We start from the raw sequence: 20,581 nt of genomic DNA on the forward strand, positions 1-20,581 counted from the left end.
GCAACACTTTGGTTGCACCAAATCATGTACATAAATACAATTCAGCCTCTACATTGCCTCATTCTTGATAAGACAACTATGAAACACCATCCCACCAGTGCTTCATCAACCTAGCGAAAAGAAACACTTTCATGTTGCTATCTCATAATATGCTTAGGAATCCTCTCTAACTTGTTTTTCTGCAGTTTCGCTTCGAAGTGTTCGAAAAATATTCTAGAAATATTCGAGAAATATTCGAAAAATATTCGATTCGATTCGCACTCACACTTCAATATTCGAATTCGCTTCGCACCCAAAATTTTGCTATTCACACAGCTCTACCGAAAATAAATTACGGGCAGCGACGCCACCTTCAAATTCTCGCACCAAATGCCGCAACGTCATAGATTTTGACGGCGTCTACTAGGTCATACGCAGTTCCTAATCGATAAAAATGAAGTCTGTTGTCCTCTTACGGGGCCTTAGACTTCATGTAACAAGTTTCAGGATATTTCATTGAGCCAATGTCGCCAAAATACAAAAAATACACTATGAAATCCGTGATGTCAAGTGCAGAGATTTCGGAGCAAAATTTAAAAATAATACTATGATCTTTGATATGATTGTGAAATTAACGACATTAGAGTTCTCAGAGTGCAATTTATCAATATAAGCTGATTCACTGTTTCACTTAAGTGTCCCTTTAAAATAAACAAGCACATAGTGTCAACAGTATTCTTCACTATATAATGGCAAGCAATTGCTTTTGAGCTCATTTTGAACCATGAGTTATTCCCTAGAGGTTTACCTTTATATGATCTTCAAGAAGTTTAATCAGTGTGGAAAGCAGTGTGTCCTCCAGGTGGCCTATTTCCAGTGCCCATGCAGCAACAGAAGGAAGCAAGACAGTCTGTGCCACCTCAGCCATGTTTGCACGTGCATCAGCTACTACAAGCAATGCCAGGTCAACTGCCTGCAACATCACCAGCACAGTTAATGGTGAACATGTTACTAGCAACAAAAATTTGGCTGATGTAAAAAGCTTCATTTCTCAAAGCGTGGATGCAGATGGGGATCAATGCAAAATTAGTTAAACCTCGATATTAACAAAGTAGGTATAATCAGCAAATTACTTTGCTATACTGAAATTTCGTTAAATTGAAAGTGGAACTTTTAAGCAATATATGTCACCAAGGGCTTCTTTTTTTTTTTAGATGGAAAATGCCAGAAAAATGTTTGCTTAATACGTCAATACAAAAAACTAAGTACAATGACATGAAAAAAATCAATTTTCCTGAACCTGTGATCCAGCGACCATGACTTGATGCTGCGATAATGAATAATAATAATAATTGCTGGGGTTTTATGTCCTAAAACCACAATATGATTACGACAGATGCTGCAACGGCGAAGTCCTCTTCACAGTGGCTGAGCGCCATGCGTGAACGTGAAAGAAATGCGAGCCCAATGTACTGTGGTAATATAGAATAAGCAAAGCTATTGTGTCTGTTCTGCCCCTGTGGCTTGTCATCAAAGTCTCGGATGATGTCCGGGGTGGTGCAACGCAAATGCTATCATGTTCACAGAACATAACCACTTGCATTTCATTCGCTCCGATGAACACGTAACTTTGAAACCATTGCACGATCCAAAACCAAAAGCCGCGGTGGTACAGTGGTTAGAGTGCGTGGCTGCTGACCTGAAAGTTGCAGGTTCAATACAGGCTGCGGCAGTCGCATTTCGATGGAGGCGAAATGCCAGAGGCCTGTGTACTTAGGTTAAGGTGTGAACACGTTAAAGAACCCCAGGTGGTTGAAATTTCTGGAGCAGGCGTTTCCATGCATACTGCAATCTGATCCCGTAGTCTTTGAGTTTCTTGTGTTTTTGAGTCATCGTGCAAGTTTGCTGAGTGCATTTAGTTACTGAACGCCTCCAAGTGTTGGTGACAACTGAATCACATGACGTAATTATGGTTCTGTAGAAGACACTGTTCTCATCTCTGTGGTTTTACTCGTTGAAAAAAGAATCTTGGCTATTAAAGTGGGCCGGCATGTGCAGCTACGGTGGCCAAGTATGAACTGAGTCGGCAACATTCACGGTGACCTCGGAACGTTTTTATTAGAGTTCTTAATGCTATTTTTCCTTTTTATTTTTGTGCTGTGTCAAGTTACTGCAAATATAGATATGTAATGTAACAACATGCTGGCACTGCTTGAAAAACAGCGGGTGCGACAGTGCAACTCCTTTAGCTCAGTAGTTATGCTAATTTTTAATACGAATATAGGTCGACAGCTTATTATGCTGCTCTCAGCCACATGAGGCGCGATTTGAAAAGTATGTTCACAAAACCGTGTGCAACTCAAGCATGTTCCACTGGTCCTAGGAGAAGTCCCACTTTATCACCTCAGCTTTCCTCTGTGGCAGCAGTGAAACTTCATCATACTGAAATCACGGATAAACACGCTTCATTATGCAGAGGTTCAAAATACATTGTTTTCTATGAATGAAAAAAGGGGGGAATTTTTAGGGCTCGTTTCTTTGTTTGACACAATGTTAATGAAAACCAGTAGATAATGAAGCCAAGGAAGGTATAGGGGACGTTAATTGTACAGTTTTAAGTGTATCATTATACTGATTGTGATATAGATGTGAAGAAAGTAAAGTAGACAAAAAGACAACTCTCCACCGTCAGGGACCTAACCTCCAACCTTCGAATAATGCACCCGATGCTCTACCAACTGAGCTACAGCGGCAGTCATCCACTCATCCACTTTATCAGGTATTGAAGTTGAGAAAAGTGAAATACCTCATTATATCGAGAATTTCATTATATTGGAGTTCGCTATATCAAGGTTCAACTGTATTTTGTATTCAATCCACTACTCAATAGTCATGATCGAAAAGAAAAAAAAAAGCAAAGGTCGACAAAAAAGCAAAGGTCGACGGTTTTCATGTTTAGACTGTCACCAGAATTTAACACTTTCGTGACCGCACCTATTCCCATCGATAGTATGTTATCGATGACTTCAAGTTCAAGTTTTGGCACTCTCTGAGCGGTTCTGGACAGCTAACACAATACAAAGGGTAAAATAACATGTTTTTATCAGTTTTGTTAGCGAGTTTCTTTTTTCCACCACGGGGACATTTTTAAAGCTCGTTTGCAGTCGGGTAGGTGAGCGCTCGTTGTTTCAGACTTTGTGTCGACGTCGTTCGCGGGTCCTCCACAGAAATGGCGAATTTCGACGGATTCCGATTAATCTGAGCGGGAATCTCAGGATGATGGTAGCAGCACAGACACGGAAGACAACTTCGATTTGCCAGGCTTCAGTACGGACGGCAAAAGTGCGTCAAACCTCCCCGGAACATCAGCAGCTATCCACCGGTAAGTTTCGTCTTGTCCTCGAGTCGTTTTATCACTGCCGCGCGTCGATGTAAACGTATCTGGTGCGTACTAAAAATAACAGCTCTTATCAACAAGGTGTTAACTTCATTCGGGCGGGAGCATTCGGCGCCGGCTGCAGAAAAAGCACAGTTATCTCCGCGAAGACGTCGCGGAGTGGACTTTGACCCAACGCTCCAGTGTGCTGTGCGTCGTCGTCTTCGTGTTGTTTTTCACCGTAGAAGTCGTCAGAGAGATATGCAACCACACAGATAGTATGCGTGGATGCATACTTTCGATAAGCCAACATACAGTGAGAGGGACGGATCCATGGAGGGAGGTTACTGAAGAGAAGATAAGCAAGTTCGTCTCACTCCATGTGTACATGGTAATCGTTGAAGTCCCGCGCTTGCATTCGTGTTGGTGTCGACGACACATATTTCCAGGCCTTCGTCCACTGTCAGTGATGCCATGGAAAAGGTTCAAGGCTTCTTGAGTGTCTCTGATCTGAAGAAGACGACCGTCGCATCCCACGAGATCCTTCACCACGTGTCTTCTCTATTGCAACACATGAACGATTCTTCTACGCTATTTTTTAACCCCGTCGGAACCTTTCAGTGGATGAGAAAATGGTGAAATCTGAAGGTCGATATGGTATTCGGCAGTATATATGAGGGAGAAAGGGGTCAAATGAGGGTACAATTATGGATTTTTGCAGATTTGAAACAGACTACACTGTTCATTTCAACGAATACACAGGAAAATTGAAAAATGTATTCGAGTAACATTCTAGAAATATTCGAGAAATATTCGAAAAATATTCGATTCGATTCGCACTCACACTTCAATATTCGAATTCGCTTTGCACCCAAAATTTTGCTATTCGCACAGCTCTATAAATTTTTCTAAAATGGCGATTATTTCACAGATGCCTGTAAAATGCAAAAAAATACCATGTGACATGCCCGCTTGTGCGCCGTAATTGCAGTGCTCCCTAACATTCCGCCCAAAAACAACCATAGCATTTGGCCACATGTTCTGCGGTTAAAAAAGCGATTGGACAGCAGCGATGGTGGTGGCTGTGAGATGAGGAACCTGTTGCTTGCAGCAGCACAAGCGATAACCACTGCATCTACTTATCACAGTCATGAACCACCGCGAGGGAAGCATATCGTTTGTATGTGGTACGTTAGGGAGCACTGCAACCACGGCATGCAAGTGGGCATGTCACGTGGTATTTTTTTGTATTTCGTGGGCACCAGCAGCAAGCAGAAGAGCACTAATACTTGATAAAAAGAAAGTTAGAAAGTGTCTAATCGCACATTTTTCAAAGCGATCTACAACTTTTTAATTAGAATATTTTGCCCAGCTTCGCTGCTTTAGAAGTTAATATCACCTAATTAAGCAATTAATCAGAACACAAAAAATGGAGTGACTTGCTCCATGCAACAGTCAGCAACATCAGTCAGCACAAAGTGTGTTGGCACATTTTTAAACCAGAGTTAGCTGGGACACCCTGTATAGCACGCTCTGTTCTCGGCTTGTGCAGTATGCTTCAATCAGAAATTCATTCTTGACTAATGTGTAAGCCTATGTAAAAAAAAAATCAGAAAAGAGGATATGAACAATAAAACAGCATAAAAATTAACACGGTTTGACTGTATTTGACAGCAGCTTCTTATAACAGAAGTTCAGCTCGTTAATGGTGATGACAACCAAAAAAAAAAATCACTAAGAGGGATGGTTGTATTACCTGAGAAAACTTATCTTGATCATCCACATAAGCAAGCAGCATAGCTAAACTATGTGCAGCCCTTTCCCTGACCACGTCATCTTTTTCTTCCCTGAGCATCTGTTGTAACATGGACAGTAGCAAGGAGCTACGGATCTCAGGCTGTAACAAAAAAAAAAGTTTTTTTTCATACAATCTTACCCTATGTTGGGGTACTTTTTAAACTGGATAATACACCTGCTGAGATGCAAAAGCACACATATGCAATTTAATTAGCAAGCGAATGTTTACAACAATTTACAAGGTCGATAAACTACAAATTTTGCTTTATGAATTTATTTAAGTCCTTGGTATCACCGCTAATGCTTCATCTTTTAAGAAAAACTGATTTTTTTCTACCACCTTGAATGCCAAGCTCACAAAATGAAAAACACGTGGTTTTTAGTTTACACGACACTACCTGCATTTGTTTTGGGCCTCCTTCACTATTCAGGTTTGTTCCGCAATCCAGGGAATAAAGAATCAGTGAGTTTCTCCTGCAGTAGATATTGCTTCACTAAAGCACAACAGTTGGGAAAAGCTTGAAAATTTTCCATACTACTGGCAATGATAGAATTATAAAAAACTTTATTATTTCGCCTTTCAAAGCACTTTTTTTTACAACCCCATTAATCATTTGAATGACTCCCCCCATTTATGAAATATTTGTTGGCAATTGTAATCAGCTAGTCACTAGGCAAGTTTGCCTTTTAAATTGCAGCTGAAAATGCAACTAAACCAGATTTGGTTTCTTTCTTTAGCTTCAGAACCAATAAAAACAGTGCAACCATTACACCAAAGTTGTAATATGAAAGTTTCCGGTGAACCCAACTTTCAGCTATGTTCAAACTTCTAAACTTTTAGAACTACCTTGTATATGTAATCATTGTGCAACATCAAGGTATTTTCAACATGTAGCATTTACCTCAGAACCATATAGTAGCTGCAATGATTTAAGCACCAATCAGAGAAATAAACCATAATGTACAATTACTCTGGCTACAAGCACACAACTGACAAGACAATTAGATCCAATAGCAATATATGGAATCTGTGTAGTGGAAGACAACTGCCTTCAATGTGGCACAGTAAGAATAACAAAATTTTAATGGAAATTTTGTTTAGGGAGAACAATGGACTAGTCAATGTAAGCAGAAAGCTACAATGAACTAAAAAGATGGAGATGTTCTTTAATTTTTTGTATACAACGTACAAGCATCACTAATACTTAATGCTGCATGTTGTCTACTTATATCACATTGTGATAAAAGATAACTCGGAAAATAATGTTGATTTGTGGGTTCACAACAGCATGCATTTTAAGTTCCATCTATGCAGAGAATTAGACACAGAAACACTACCATGATGAAGCTATTACGTGAAAATATTGAGATATAGAGGTTATACTCACAGCTACTTGTGATGCCAAATAGCCACAAGACTCAGCCACTAAAAGTCTTCTTTCCAAGTACTTGTGGTTTATCTGCCAACAATTTCACAATCCAATTACTTTGAGAGAATGAAGATGACTGCATGGTGTCTACCGTAAAATTCTGAGCAAGAAATCCCCCCTCCCCCAGAAAGTCTAAATTACTGGCAAAGTGAAAAAAAAAATGGAGGGGGGGCACATGGACTTCCTCAGAAGTCTTCTGGCTCTTGTTTGTGGCACGGTGAATTACAATGACGATTCACAAACACAAGAAACACAAAGGAAATGGATCAGACTGCGGAAAGCATGGCATGAAAGCTCGTCCCGTACTGAGCCCATGCCATCACAACAGCTCTGGGCATCCAACATAGATCTCGAAGGCCTTACTTTTTTTTTTATAACTACATGATAGCTCGTTAATTCGGATTTCAGGGGATCAGAGAAAATGTCCGAATTAACTGAATGCCTAATTATCGAAAGCACCAACAAAACAATAAACGAGTGCCTATTACATAAATGCGGTTTCATTTTCTTGATCGCAACGTCAATCTAGTACTCACTTTGCATAAGAGCAGTGCAAAAGCCGTCATTTTAGTCATTCACGACTTCGTTCACAGTGTAACCACGGCTCAAGACCCCCGTGTCTTAAACCGAAACGTGCTCTGAACCCATCCTTTATTACGTACCGCCACCACCATCGACACTACCACACGTGCATGACGATATTTTTTTCATCAAAAAAATGGCCGGCAACTGATCGTTCGTTCATCACAATGTAGCAAACGTATTGCTACATTGTTCGCCTGCGCCGAGTAAAATCGAAAACGAAGCAATTTGCTGCAGCCGCTGAAGCCTTGGTCACCAGCAACGCAGTTGTGTTAAGATTGTGGATGGCGACCCCGCCTTCCTGAATGCCCACAGCCGTTTCGGTTGTTTGTGAACGCCTTTTTCACTCCATTGCGTGACACATTTGCAGCGCTTCGTGCTTGGCGTGCTCCGAGGGTTGGACGAATTAACTGGTTGCGGCCAAATATGACCTAATTAACAAAAGTTTGATGCAACTTAACAATGCATATGCTTGCCGGACCCAGAGAACACGTCCGACTTGTCAGATTTTCCGAATTAACGGGGTCGGATTAATGAGCTTTTACAGCATGATACAGATCTCGAAAGCGATGCTTTTACTTTCACAAACATTAAAATCGTCATGAGCATTGTGCGCCAAGTTTGGAGTGCAATCATTATGTGGGGAAAAAGATCAAATTTTGATGATGAATTTCAGGCGCAGGTGCTTAGAAATAGCGCTGCTAAGAAGGATTGGATTGGATCCTGTGTTGCCTGGACGCGGTGCATGATCAGGGTGTGGAGCGGGGGTAAAAGCAGATAGGTGAAATTAGCAGTGAAATTGAAGGGGGCACTTCCTAGGGCGGGGGCACTTGCTTGGAATTTTATGCTACTCTGCTGCTACTATTGCATGCCACTAAATTAAAAAAGAAAGCCTCAAAACAACAAATGTGGTTTTTGTGAGAAACAATCACGACATGCAGAAGTTAACAAAGTTAATGTGCTGGCAGATGCAAGTTAAAATGCTGGTAGTCCACGTGGCAAGCTCACTAGATGTGTGCATCAATAAGCCCATGAAATACTACACACCGACACTATCTAGTAAGTGACTAATGAACAGTATCGAGGAAATGGCCAAAGCTTGATTTCAGTGAGCATGGTTGCAAAGGTATTCAATAAATGTGGAATTTCCAATGCCACGGATGGAACTCAAGATGAGATGTCGTGGTCCAACATTGAGGAAGAGCTGTCCAACAGTGACAGCGAATGAATAAAGAGGTATTATTGCGATAGCAATTATATGGACAGTCTCGGCTGATTTTTGCCGTCGGTGGCCGCCGTCATTCACCGTATATGTATATGTGTATATATATATATATATATATATATAAAAGCCACAAAGAAAAATAATTCAGAAAAACTTTCCGACGCACGGACTCGAACGTGCGACCTCTCGCTTGCCAGCGCGCGGCGTTAGACGTTAGGCCACGAACAGCAACGTCTTACAGCCTGCTAACGGCGAGCTATTTATATACACCCCCTACTTCAGCATGCTTTCTTAGTGAACACATAGATGGCACGACGTGCGCGCGTGGCGCGCTTTAAACATCGTCGCCCCGCTCCTGCGAACGCCATTGCTGTTCGCCCTACAGGGCGTGGTCACCTTCATGCGCTTATCTCTAGGAAAGAAGGGGCGGCCTCTAGGGTGGAGCGGGGGGCACGAAGGTTACTGCGCTCGCTGCAGTGGCCGCATTTGTGAAAGGAGTGCGCTGTTCAAACAGAAATAAGTAACAACTGTGACAATTAGTTCGCGTTCGTCTAGTGTGTACCTGTTCATTCGTTTCGTGCGTCCTGCTTTATGTTTGAGCAGTGCGCTTCAAGTGTCGAGCTGTGACGCATTAGTTTGCGCTTGTCCTCTATGCGTTCTTTTCGTGCGTCCTTTGGGCTCGAGCGACACGCTGGCAATTTCGAGCTGCTTTCCGTTCTTCGCGTTACATTCCAATTTATTGCTATCGCATTCATTGCTTTGCCGTTGCGGCGAAACTGTGACTTTTTTTTTTCCACGCTGAAAATGTTCCCCCCCCCTTTTTTTTCCATTCACTGCAATTTTATGCACGTTAGAATTGGGGTTTCTAATTTTTTTTTTTTTTTCCATTAAGAAAAGTGGATGCGCGTTGGAATCTGGGGCATGTTAGGCTTGGGTAAATATCGTATTCAGAAAGCCAGTTTCCTGTAAAACACTAAGCACAGCAGAGTGGGGGCAAGTAGACCATCTCCTAGAATTAGGCTGGAGTGGGGAGGTATGTCTATTTTGTATAGTTTGTGGAAATAGCTTTGTCCGAGTTGCAATATCAAAATTTTTAATCAAAATATGTTCGAATGTTAATGGTTCCTAGCATTTTGCACATGTTGGTTGTTCTTTTTTTCCTAAGTAAGAAGTTGCGAGTGAGGTTTGTCTGCCCTTATTCAATGTCGGCATAATATAACCTCAATAAACCATTTATAGTGACAAGATGTCTACCATTTGGCAATTACGGGCTTAATCAGATGGAGTTTATTACCTGTGCAGGATTTCCAATGTTGCTGTCATTTCAATGACAATGCCAGACGAATCATCCAATCGCTGTCTTCTAAGGGCATTTTTATTTCTGTAACTGTTCTCTATGCTACCAAACAAGTGCATCAATCTGCCTTTTTATTGCCTGGTATCCAAAGATGGCTTAGGATCACGTTGAGATAGCAGAAGTAGATAGCAGAAGGGACCTAGCTTGGGCCCTAACAGAAGGAGACAGACATAACCTGGTTGTTTAAAACCAACATGCTTAAATAATGCAGAGAAAAGGTTCACACTATGATTTTAAAGGGCCAGTAAATGACCCCGAGGTCGAAAATTTGTGATGAAGCGATAATTACGTGCTTGTGCGTTTTGAATGTGCAAGAATTTTGTGAATATGTACTGTAATAAAGAAGTTACACAGGACAGAACAGCCGCTTTGCCTGGTTTTGGTTTCTCATTAGGACTCTCCATCCTCCTCCGCCGCGCAAAAGGGTTGGCGTTGCCCGTTATAGCAACTACGACCACATCGGCAAGGTAACAGGGTGTCAGTGATTACGTCATTGGTGCACAGCCAATGACTGAGCAAAGCTTCCTCTACCTGTCGCTCATGTCAGTTACTCGCAGGCAGTGCGATGAGGAAGCACGGTGTGAGACAGAGAGTTTAGAAGTTCATCCATAAACATCTTTGCGTTAGAGTTATAGCAGATCCCGGATAATGAAAACATGAGAGGCCGGATAAGTAGTGCCATTTGGTGGGGCTGAGATGAACCAGGCAAGCATAGTAACGTCAAAACTTGGGCGAGTTGTTGGTGGATGATGAACTAGAGCACAACTACCGAGACAACGACGAAAAGAAGAAAGATGAACACGATGCTGACTTACAAATGGTTTATGTTCTTCAGAAACGTGCACGTATAAGCGGCACCGAAGAAGAAAACAACATGGAAGCAACAAAAAAGAAAACCACATGATAAATCAGCAGAATATGAAACCAGGCCATTAACTGTTATCGACCCCTGCTCTGTTAAGATTGCCTCTTTCTTGGTGAGAGCTATTGATGACACGCTTACGCATTGCACACCCCAGTGATCAATCACTGGGGTGTGCAAAGAATTTTTACTGCAGAAACCTGGGGCATTTTACTTCTCTGCTGGCGTAAATTCTCAGCAGCGGCCTGATACCCAATGAGTTGGCTTTTTAAACATTTTCTCCTCAATGACACTAGGAAAAATAAACAAATGTGTCTGTAATTCTGGTTGCACAAAGCGTCACAAGATGTCGATACTATCATCCCATAATGTGGAATTCTTTAAACCTCTTTGCGTATACTGAAATATCAATCAAGCTAAAAACCTCTATTGATAAGCTAAACAAGTATGCAACACATGCGACGACTGCAAGGCCAAAGCTGCATCACTGCATGGCCAAGGCACAGTTTCGTAGTGGCCAGGACGAATCGAGCAGCTCAGTGCTACGTAACGTTGCCCATGGGCAACATTACGTCACTTTACGGGTGAGCAGGAATGGACAGGCGCTGGAGAGGGGCACGGGAATGGTTTTACGAAATGGAGTGCCTACGCGGCACGCATCACTGTGATATTTGCAAAATGTTATTGCCGCAGCTTGCTGTATGAATGAGCGAGCTTGTTTTGTAGGTGTAAGTGTAAAAAAAAAGTCAGAGCCTGTTCACTGGCCCTTTAAATGTATTGCCTTTAATGCACTTATTGAATCGCAGTATATGACTGCTTTTTTATGTTGGTCAGTGATGATTTCTTTCCCATATGGGAAAGAAATCATCACTGATTCCCTGAAGTCACCACCTTCAGCTGTGAAAAGAAAATGCACCAAGACACTTGGATGATTGGCACTTACTTGCTCCCAACACTGCGGCAGAAGCTCAGCTTCAACTCGTTCAGGGCCTAGGCACTGAGCCACAGACAGTAGCCCAGCCAATATGACTCTGCGTTGTGCATCATCTGGGCGCTTTGTTAGATTGAACAACAGATTCAGAAGGACATCACGTTGAGCAGCATCTGGATGCAAATTGATGGCTGCCAAGAGCAGGGGAACCAGCTCCTGCAAAATGTCCACAAATAAGTGAAGATTATCAAAAAAAGAATACAATAGGGTACATTTAAACTATAATTAAACTATTAGGCACAATGACGCTGAAAAAAATTATGTTAAACAAGTTGTTATAACCACATAAAATAGATGGAATAAAGTGTATTGCACGTAAAAGCTTCGACTGTTTATTAAGTCAACTTCTATATTCAAAGATCAACTGCAGCAAAATGTTGAACTGTGCAAAAAATTAGGGGTGTGCGAATATTCAAAATTTCAAATATTTTTCGAATAGTGTTTGCTATTCGATCCAATTCGCACTGGAATTTTACTATTCAAACTTCCCAAAAACAAATACGGTCAACGTCTGATTGAAAGTGACCCCTTCAAATTTTCAATTTGCTTCACCTCATTACACCCTCGTATTGCGGCAAAGCTGCCTTTCAAGCTCCGTTACGGTCGAACTTTGCCAAGAGACAGTCAACGTCTGATTGGAAGCAGTCCCTAAATTTAGAACATGCTTCACCTCATCACAGCCCGGTATTACGGCAAAGCTACCTTTCAAGCTCCACTACGGTTGCAAATGTACTAACTCAAGAAAACGCTGGTTCCAACATAGAGATGAAAGATTGGCAGAAGTGGGGCCTCAATTAATGCTGTTTTGGACCTGAAATTTGGGCAGGAAGTCCAGAAAATTGGAAGCCGAAGCTTTTTCGCATCCAAAATTTCAGATGTTCTTATATATCGACGTCTACGAGGCAGATTTGGAACTCCGGACTTGAATGGAGCACACCCATGTCCGCCACATCAGTTGGGCTTCCACAGAAGTTGAAAGAGGAGGAGAGGCCGAGGAAATGGCATCTTTGCCTATCACGTGTGAAGTGTTGTCGGCAACACTTTGGTTGCACCAAATCATGTACATAAATACAATTCGGCCTCTACATTGCCTCATTCTTGATAAGACAACTGTGAAACACCACCCCGCCAGTGCTTCATCAACCTAGCGAAAAGAAACACTTTCATGTTGCTATCTCATAAGAATATGCTTAGGAATCCTCTCTAACTTTTAACGCGATAGCGTTAGAGAGCTCGTGTCGCAGAAATTCCGGTGTTGGTGTCGGCACCGTTGGTTGTGAGCGAAAAATCGTCCGTGAGCGAAAAATAGAGAAAGAAGCAAATAAAATAAAAAATAAAATCTTCGATCCCATTGAGAATCGAACCCGGGCCGTTCGCGTGGCAAGCAGGTGTCCTACCACAAAGCCACGATGTTACTTGCAGCTGCTTCTGAAAAAAAAAAACACTACATAAATGTCATGTAGTGAAGGCGTCTCCTTAACGCATTTTGTTCGGCAGGTGTCACGACAAAAACGAGCCCACTCGGCGATTTGTAGGCGCATTGGCGAGACCATCAAACTACGTCGAAAAAGGCCGGGATAGTGCAGCCATCGCCGCTAAAAACACACACGAACTTTCAAACAGCTCTAAAAATGGACAACTATGTTCATTTAGCGGAAAACATATCAAGCGAACGCTGGCTTTCTAGAGGAGGCGTTGATCAAGCAAACAGCAAACGCTAGATAATGTGCTGCCATCTGTGAGGCATTGTGAGAAATATATCTCGACTCTTTATGGCCTCCGAGATGGCAAGCGCGCGGCGTACATCTTGGAGGCCATGCGATTCTTGTTTTAGATCGAAAACCTCTACCGTTTGCGCGCGCGCGCACATGTGTGTCTGTGTGCGTGTGTGTGTAACAATACAGATTAATAAGTATGCACTTAGTAGTTGAAGTGCGCACTAGGGGCCGGATTTCGCTATCGCGTTCAACTCTTAAAGGCGAAGCTTAAGGGTCCTCCAATTTTTCTTTCTGCAATTTCGCTTCGAAGTATTCGAAAAATATTCTAGAAATATTAGCAAAATATTCGATTCGATTCACACTCACACTTCAATATTAGAATTCCCTTCGCACCCAAAATTTTGCTATTCGCACAGCTCTACAAAAAATATATTTGTGGCAATATTGCAGCTACAAAGAACAGCCAGTAAAATTCTGTGCATCAGTTTACACAAATGCATCAGGAACAAAAGGCTAAATTTCATAGTTTTCATACCAAAGACCGGAAAAAGCGGGACAATTACAGCACAGGAAGCCTAGATAAAATTTTCGTGGCTACAGACTGCCCCCCACGTGCGTCCCTAAAAAATAGCAGAAGACATTATGCAAACACTGCCTACTGTATTTTCACAGTAACCATGCAGTATAGTCCTGCCACAAACAGTAGTTCCTATCATCCAACCAGCGAAGCATTTACCCCTGTCCCTATGGGGCCCTCTTCAGGACGAGCTAAGATGACTGGAGTGTAAGACCATCACTGTAAAAGAGAATGACCACACGGACTGGGTAAGCTTTTTGGTAACCGTCAAGAAAAAAGACTGCAGAATTAGGATTTGCATGAACCCCAGAAAAATTAATGAGCATATAAAAAGAGAGCACTTCCAGATCCCGAGGTGTGACGACATGGAAGGGAAATTGGCTGGTGCCACTGTATTTAGTTGCTTGGACGTAAATTACGGCATTCACCAGATCACACTTGACGAGCCGATGTCCAAAATATGCACTTTTGCTACTCCTTTTGGCTGGTGCCATTACCTCCAAATGCTGTTCGGCACCAGTTCAGTGCCTGAAATTTTCCAAACGATGATGAGTCAAGCCTTTGAGGGTTTTCCAGGTGCCAAAATTCAAGATTGGTGTTACAGAAAGACAACTCCACGGAGACGTTACTTGATCACACACAACAAGCGCCGTTGAGTGTGTCGTTTCTTCTCCTATCAGTCTGGTTGCTTCGATGTGCATTGTTACACTGAAGTATGACTCAAAGCTGGTCAAAAGCTTGCTTGAATCTAAAACCCAAAGACAAAAGCAATGTTCAACAAGTGCTTGGTGTGCTCAACTACTTTGCAAAGTTATGTGCCCCACCTGTCTGAGGAGACTGCCCTGGTCCGAGTGCTTATCAAAGCACACTCAGCATTGGAGGGGACTGAAAAGCACAGGAGAGAGTGCAAAGGTTTCTTCAACATTCTAACCATGACACCTGTGCTTGCCATCTTTGATCCTCGAAGACAGTCCAAAACAACATGCTATGCATCAAAAGACAGCATGGGACAGCATGGGTGCAGCATGAGTGCCGGCTTACCATGGGGTAAAAAACCCCATGGTAAGCCAGCGCTGGTCAGGTGGCACGCCTAAAACTGACACGATGCATCGCCTTGGTGAGCTGGCCGGGAAACAGTCTCACAGAGGCGCTGCATGGTGTATGAGGCCATGTTGAAATGCATGCTAAACATTATTCAAGACTACTACGGCAGCCTGCTTTTGCTCGACATGAGTCTTTGTGTAGGAACTTTGGAATGCACAACATATAGTGTTTAAGGGAAGTTTAAGACCAGCGAAAGTCAAGATTCTTCACTGCACTATGCGCAGCGGGCATGCAGCGATGCCACTGATTATTCCCCACTACAACTTCAGCGATGTGTGTGCAGACGGGTACCTTCGCGAGAGTGTGTTGTTCAAGGGATGGAAGCTGTCCAATGCGAAGTATGTCTACTATGTGGAAGAAACTTGGTAGGGACAGCCCTGTGACCTTTTGGCGAAGTTCCAAGCATAGTACGATGTAAAGTCACAGGTAAGTGTGTTCAAATTGCGCATGCAAAGCTCGATGCGGTATGCAGTGTGCTCATTATGCAGCCGCTTTCATATAAAATTATTGTCTCATGTAGAATTGAGGTAACATTTGGCCCAGTGACAGCTGTTTTGAGCAAGCACATCAAATTTACATCATCATGAGTAACACCTCTCGTACTACGTCATAGAAGCTGTTTCACTACACACTTTCTTTTACTGTGTTTTTAGCAGTATGTGCCTGCTCAATGCTCGCATTTTTTCAAAATTTTTTTAAAGCTGACGGCTCAGCATGAGATAAGTGTCCAAGGCAACCTGGCCATGAGAGGCCGGTGTAAGCGGAAATGCAAACATGTCGCAGCAGTCATTCTTTGGATCAATGACGTCCACCAGCAGTCATCTACAGACCACTTGTAAGAATACCGTATATTGCCGATTATAAGTTGATGTTTTTTTCACAAGATGACCTTCCAAAGTTCGGGGGTCGACCTATAATCGGAGTCGACCTATACGCGGAATCGTAAAGTCGACTTATCTGTGGGGTCCGACGAAAGGTCGTCGTCCTCGGATTTCCTGCTATTCGACGCATCGATAACATCAGCCGCAGAGGCAGCGGAGTCGCGGCAACATCTATCTCCCAACGCGTGCGCGCCGCTTCCGAAGCCGGACATTTTTGCGATCTGCCATGACGATCGCAAAACTACAGCGAAACCACGTGAGGCGAAACTACGGAGCACGTTTAAAAATCACCGCCGCGCGGCATTAATGCGAACTGCTTGGGAAACATGGTCTCGAAAGCAGCATTTCAAACTTTTGATAGAGGGCGAACGATGCTCTATGAATAAAAAGGAATTTATCTTGCGATGCGCCCTGCAGTTTTGTGTTCATACAATAGAAACGATTCGTTGACAAACCATCAGCGTTCCACGGGAAAGCTGGCAGCGCCATGTGGGCTGGCAACATTTCGTGGGGAACTAAGCCACATGACCAGTCACATGCGCCCACAAGCGTCTTCGCCACCTTCGCGTCTTTTTGCAATCACGCCTGTTCGCCATTTCTGCATTTCGCTTCGCTTGCGAGCAGTGGTGTGCGCGATTTGCGACGCTGCTAAACGGATGCCAAGGTGCCACCGCTACACCACCAACAGTACAGCGCTGCTTTCAAGAGGCAAGCAATCCTCTACGCAGAGTTGGAAAGCAACGTTGAAGCAGGGCACAAGTTTAATGAGTTGGAAAAGTGCGTGAGAGAATGGAGAAAACAAAGGACCAAGATCTTCGCGTGCGCTGCTACACGCCGTTCTTTTCGCGGACCGATGTCTGGACGATACCCTGCCATTGAGGAGGCGGTTCGAGATTAAGTTCACGACCAGAGAAGCAAGAGCCTGAGTGTTTGCTACGATGATATTGAAGCAAAAGCACGTACTGTGAACGATGCCTGGTATGGACTGCCAACCGACATGGTCTGCGCGGTGTTTTCCACGTGCGGCATGTCAGTACCACCGTCACCCGTTCCGACTGCGAGCAGCAGCAGTGGCTCACACGATGGCAATGATCGTGACTTTGTCCTTCTCTCAAACGACGAGTCGTATGCAATGTTTCACGGGCAAATAAATGTTTCTTTGCATCACGCCCTCTTCTGAAAAATTTATTGGTGAGCTATGGCCGCAGCATGAGGCTGTGTTCGGAGTCAACTTTTTTTTCCCCTAGAAGGGGTTGCAAGTTGGGGGGTCGACTTATAATCGGAGTTGACTTATAATCGGCAATATACGGTAATATGTGCAATGTCCAGCGTATGTTTACATAAACTGAGCTGTCATGCGCTTGCCTGAACTTTTTCAAGATGAGCTTTATATAAAAGATTTGTGATGTTTTGCAGAGTGCCAACACATGTGCATCGGTGGAAAGTGACCCCGAGGAAAGTCATCTACACTCTGGATTATTGTTCAGATATTAAAAGTCTTCTTCACTGTGGAATTTGTAAACACAACAATTTTGCCGGCCTCAAAGCTTCTTTCTCCTCATTTGATCATCGCGCACAGCAGCATGGTTCAAGTTAGTAGCCACTTGTATTTGTTTGTGTGCCCAGGTGTTTCTGGCCATGCCCAACAGGGCAGCACTGCATGTCCGTGAGGACTCCAGCGCTGGTTCCCTGTAGTGGCATGTGGCAGCCAGTGACATGTGCATTCATGCGCTAACGCAAGCTGAGCAGCGTTACGCGCAAATTGAAAAGGAGATACTCAGCATTTCATTTGGCTGTCAGAAGTTTCACTAATTCTTGTATGGGCCCAAAGCTTTATTTCAATAGCAATATATACACATTCGAGGCACATTCTTGCTCTCATCATCATGTTCCATATAAAGTCCAAATCGATAACATTGCCCCATGTGTCATATGTTCTATGTACAAGTGAAAGCTTCCGAAGGCTGCACTTAGTCGCAGCTTGCACAGAGATGAAATGCGCCAGCCAGCTCCGTCGGGCGAACTAGCATGAAGAAGTGCGGTGGAGGGGGGAGGGGGGCAGGGCTGCGTCACTCTGGCAGCAATGGCGAATTTTGATCAAAAAGGCTTGGTTGCACATTCTGGCAAGCGCTGTCTTGGTTAACATCAGTAGACAGCTCATACCTTTGCATGTGCTGTGCTCTCACCGCTTACTTTACATTGGAGTGACAGACAGCATGAAAACCACTTCGCTCCCTGGAGCTGCGGTATTTCCTTATGCCAGCATTTTGTAGAGTTACGCTAGATCGGATCCTAAAGGAGTTAGCTGCTAGCCTTATTATATATGACATTCCTATTTGTTGCTACTGCAATCATTGTTCGCCCTTGCGGCGAAACTGTGACTTTTTTATTGAGATTGACCATAAAGCATTCCCATCTATTTCTACAAAAGGGATTTGTGACATGCCTTCCCATCTTCAGAGGCTTTTTTAAAGGGACACCACAGGCAAATGTTAGGTTGACGTGGATTGTCGAAACACTGTAGGAACCTAATTGTAGTGCTTGTTTCGTGCCAAGGAAATGCTTAGTTTGAAAGAAAACCATGTTTTGGTGGTCCGCACACCATTAGAGCACTTCAAATTGCCCGTCTCGGAAAGGCCTAGCGACATTGCATTTGCTTTGCCTGTACTTTACTGCCCAACAGTCGGCAATGCAGTTTCTTGCACCCTAATGAAACAGCTACGGAGACACGCCTACGCCAGTGGAGCAGAGCCCTGCGAAAACGAAACCTTTTGACCAGCTGTGTCGTGGGTAACAGAAAGAATTTCCTCTTTCTATGAATCGAACAGAAATGCACAAGCAACATGTTACACCATCTTGGAATGCAATGCTGTATCTTTTTTTATTTTGGGTGGTTAGAGTTCTAGTTATTAATTGTACTGAGAATGTTCTACATCACTGGGCTCTTGTTGCAGAATGTCCAACCAGTGGTGCAGATTGTGTTCTACATTTAGCTTTATTTCTCTAATAGTAAAGCAGCACCATGCATAATGACGTTTTAGAAATTCTCAAGCACTGACCTTTCCCCCCAGCACAAATTGTTGTTTGCCTTTAGTGTTCCTTTAAGGTGACGGTACCACCGTCGCCATCTTGCGATTAGTTTCTGCTCGAGCCACCAGAAGACGCCACTAAGTCACGTTTGGAAAAAAAGGGAGGAAAATGCACTCTCCGCCCTCGTAGCATGCGGCGGCGAAGAGCCTGTTCCTGCTGCAACTAATCCATTTTTTTCGGGGGTGCCGCTGCTTCCATAATCTCCCTTGAAACGTTTCAAATGTGCGTGACGCCCCCCCCCCCCCCCCCGCTTCCCAACAACAACAACAGCAAGAAAAAAAAAGGCACGGACCCGAGAGCCTTTGTACTCCCGTGCAACTGTCCAGAAAAGAGGTGCCTCTCTCTCTCCTGGTAACGTATAACTATTTACAATAGAACGGTTAGGCGCTGAGCTGCGCTGCCGCAAGGGTTGCTGGAAATAATGGTTTGGTTTCTGAACCGACTCTTTCTCTCCCTCGCTAAAAAAGAGTAGAAAGAAAAAGAGTACTTCTCGAGGAAGTTCTTCAGTGGCCCTGAACACCGGCAGTCTTGGGTCGCGTGGAACAACGCCGACCTTGTGCACGTGCATAGTAATTATAGATTTCTCCACTGTCACCAGCTTTGGTTCGACTGTGAATGTAGTGTGGGTGTCGCGCATGGTCCGCTTGATACTTATGTCGCTACATTCAGAAGCTTTCCACTACTTCCTGGCTATCATTACACAAAGCCCCCTTTTCGTGCGTTGCAATGAGCCAAAAATGGTGATATTATATGCATGAACGAAGCAAGGGCTTTGCCTTTTTGCCAGCTAAAACACCATGAGCCTCATGCATCCCTAAACAGGTGTATGGGGCGCCGCTTCCTTTTCCTCTGTTACATAGCTATTTGAAATCTTCAAGAATGTGAATGGGGATTAGGGTGACATCGGCCGTGTTGTGGTGCAAGCGTGGCGAGCAGGCAGAGAGCGAAAGAGGAGGTCAAGCAACGCGACATACATACTTGGAGGGCGCACTGACAAACATACACGAACGCACTGCACAGCTTTAGCCAAACGTATGAGAGGTATTTTTTTCAGCTATAAAACGAGTCCTCCTAGCACCGCAGCGAAGAGCACAAGTCGTAACACAGATGCGAATTGCATCGTTTTGGGAGTATTGAATAATAAAATGTGTAAGGGCTCTTTCTCGGCGAAACCCAACCTATCTCAGCTTTTCGAAGAGGCTCTCCAATAAGGCTCACAGAAGCGATTGTTTTTGTACTAAAATTGTCATTTCTTCCCGCAGGTTGGCTGCTATTGGCAAAGTTGGGCAAACTTATGCGAAGCAACCAAGTGTGCAGCTATAGTACAGACCTCGATCTATGCATTGCTTGTACTTTCAGTGCCAGCCAAAATTTCCCAATGTGCATTATTATCAGTTGTCTACGTAGCAACAATGTAAAGTAAGAAATAAATAAAACCGAACACAAAGAGAGACGGCAGTTGAACGAAGAACACATTCAGTGCGAAATCTCCACCGAAGCGTCAAGAAGGTTAATCCTGACGAGGACTTTTTTTTTTTTTTTTTTTTTTGCTGGCTGTCTTGCTTCTGCTAGAGGTGGTGGATGTCGCCGCATCCTTTTTCCCCGTCTTAGC

General features: G+C 43.5%; 1 protein-coding gene across 2 annotated transcripts in view; it reads right to left on the reverse strand.

Moving 5' to 3' along the window:
* Positions 1 to 20,581, reverse strand: part of LOC119406835 (RAB11-binding protein RELCH homolog) — a 133,893-nt gene that overhangs the window by 69,041 nt on the left and 44,271 nt on the right. For both annotated transcript variants that reach the window (XM_037673593.2, XM_049419196.1), the window contains exons 9-12: positions 11,552 to 11,755; positions 6,541 to 6,612; positions 5,112 to 5,252; positions 788 to 952 (exon numbers count right to left, since the gene is read on the reverse strand). In XM_037673593.2, the coding sequence (XP_037529521.1) occupies positions 788 to 952; positions 5,112 to 5,252; positions 6,541 to 6,612; positions 11,552 to 11,755 (582 nt within the window). The remainder of the gene's footprint in view (positions 1 to 787; positions 953 to 5,111; positions 5,253 to 6,540; positions 6,613 to 11,551; positions 11,756 to 20,581) is intronic.

Source organism: Rhipicephalus sanguineus, chromosome 1, assembly GCF_013339695.2.
Source record: "Rhipicephalus sanguineus isolate Rsan-2018 chromosome 1, BIME_Rsan_1.4, whole genome shotgun sequence".
In the NCBI taxonomy this organism is placed as follows: Eukaryota; Metazoa; Arthropoda; class Arachnida; order Ixodida; family Ixodidae; genus Rhipicephalus; species Rhipicephalus sanguineus.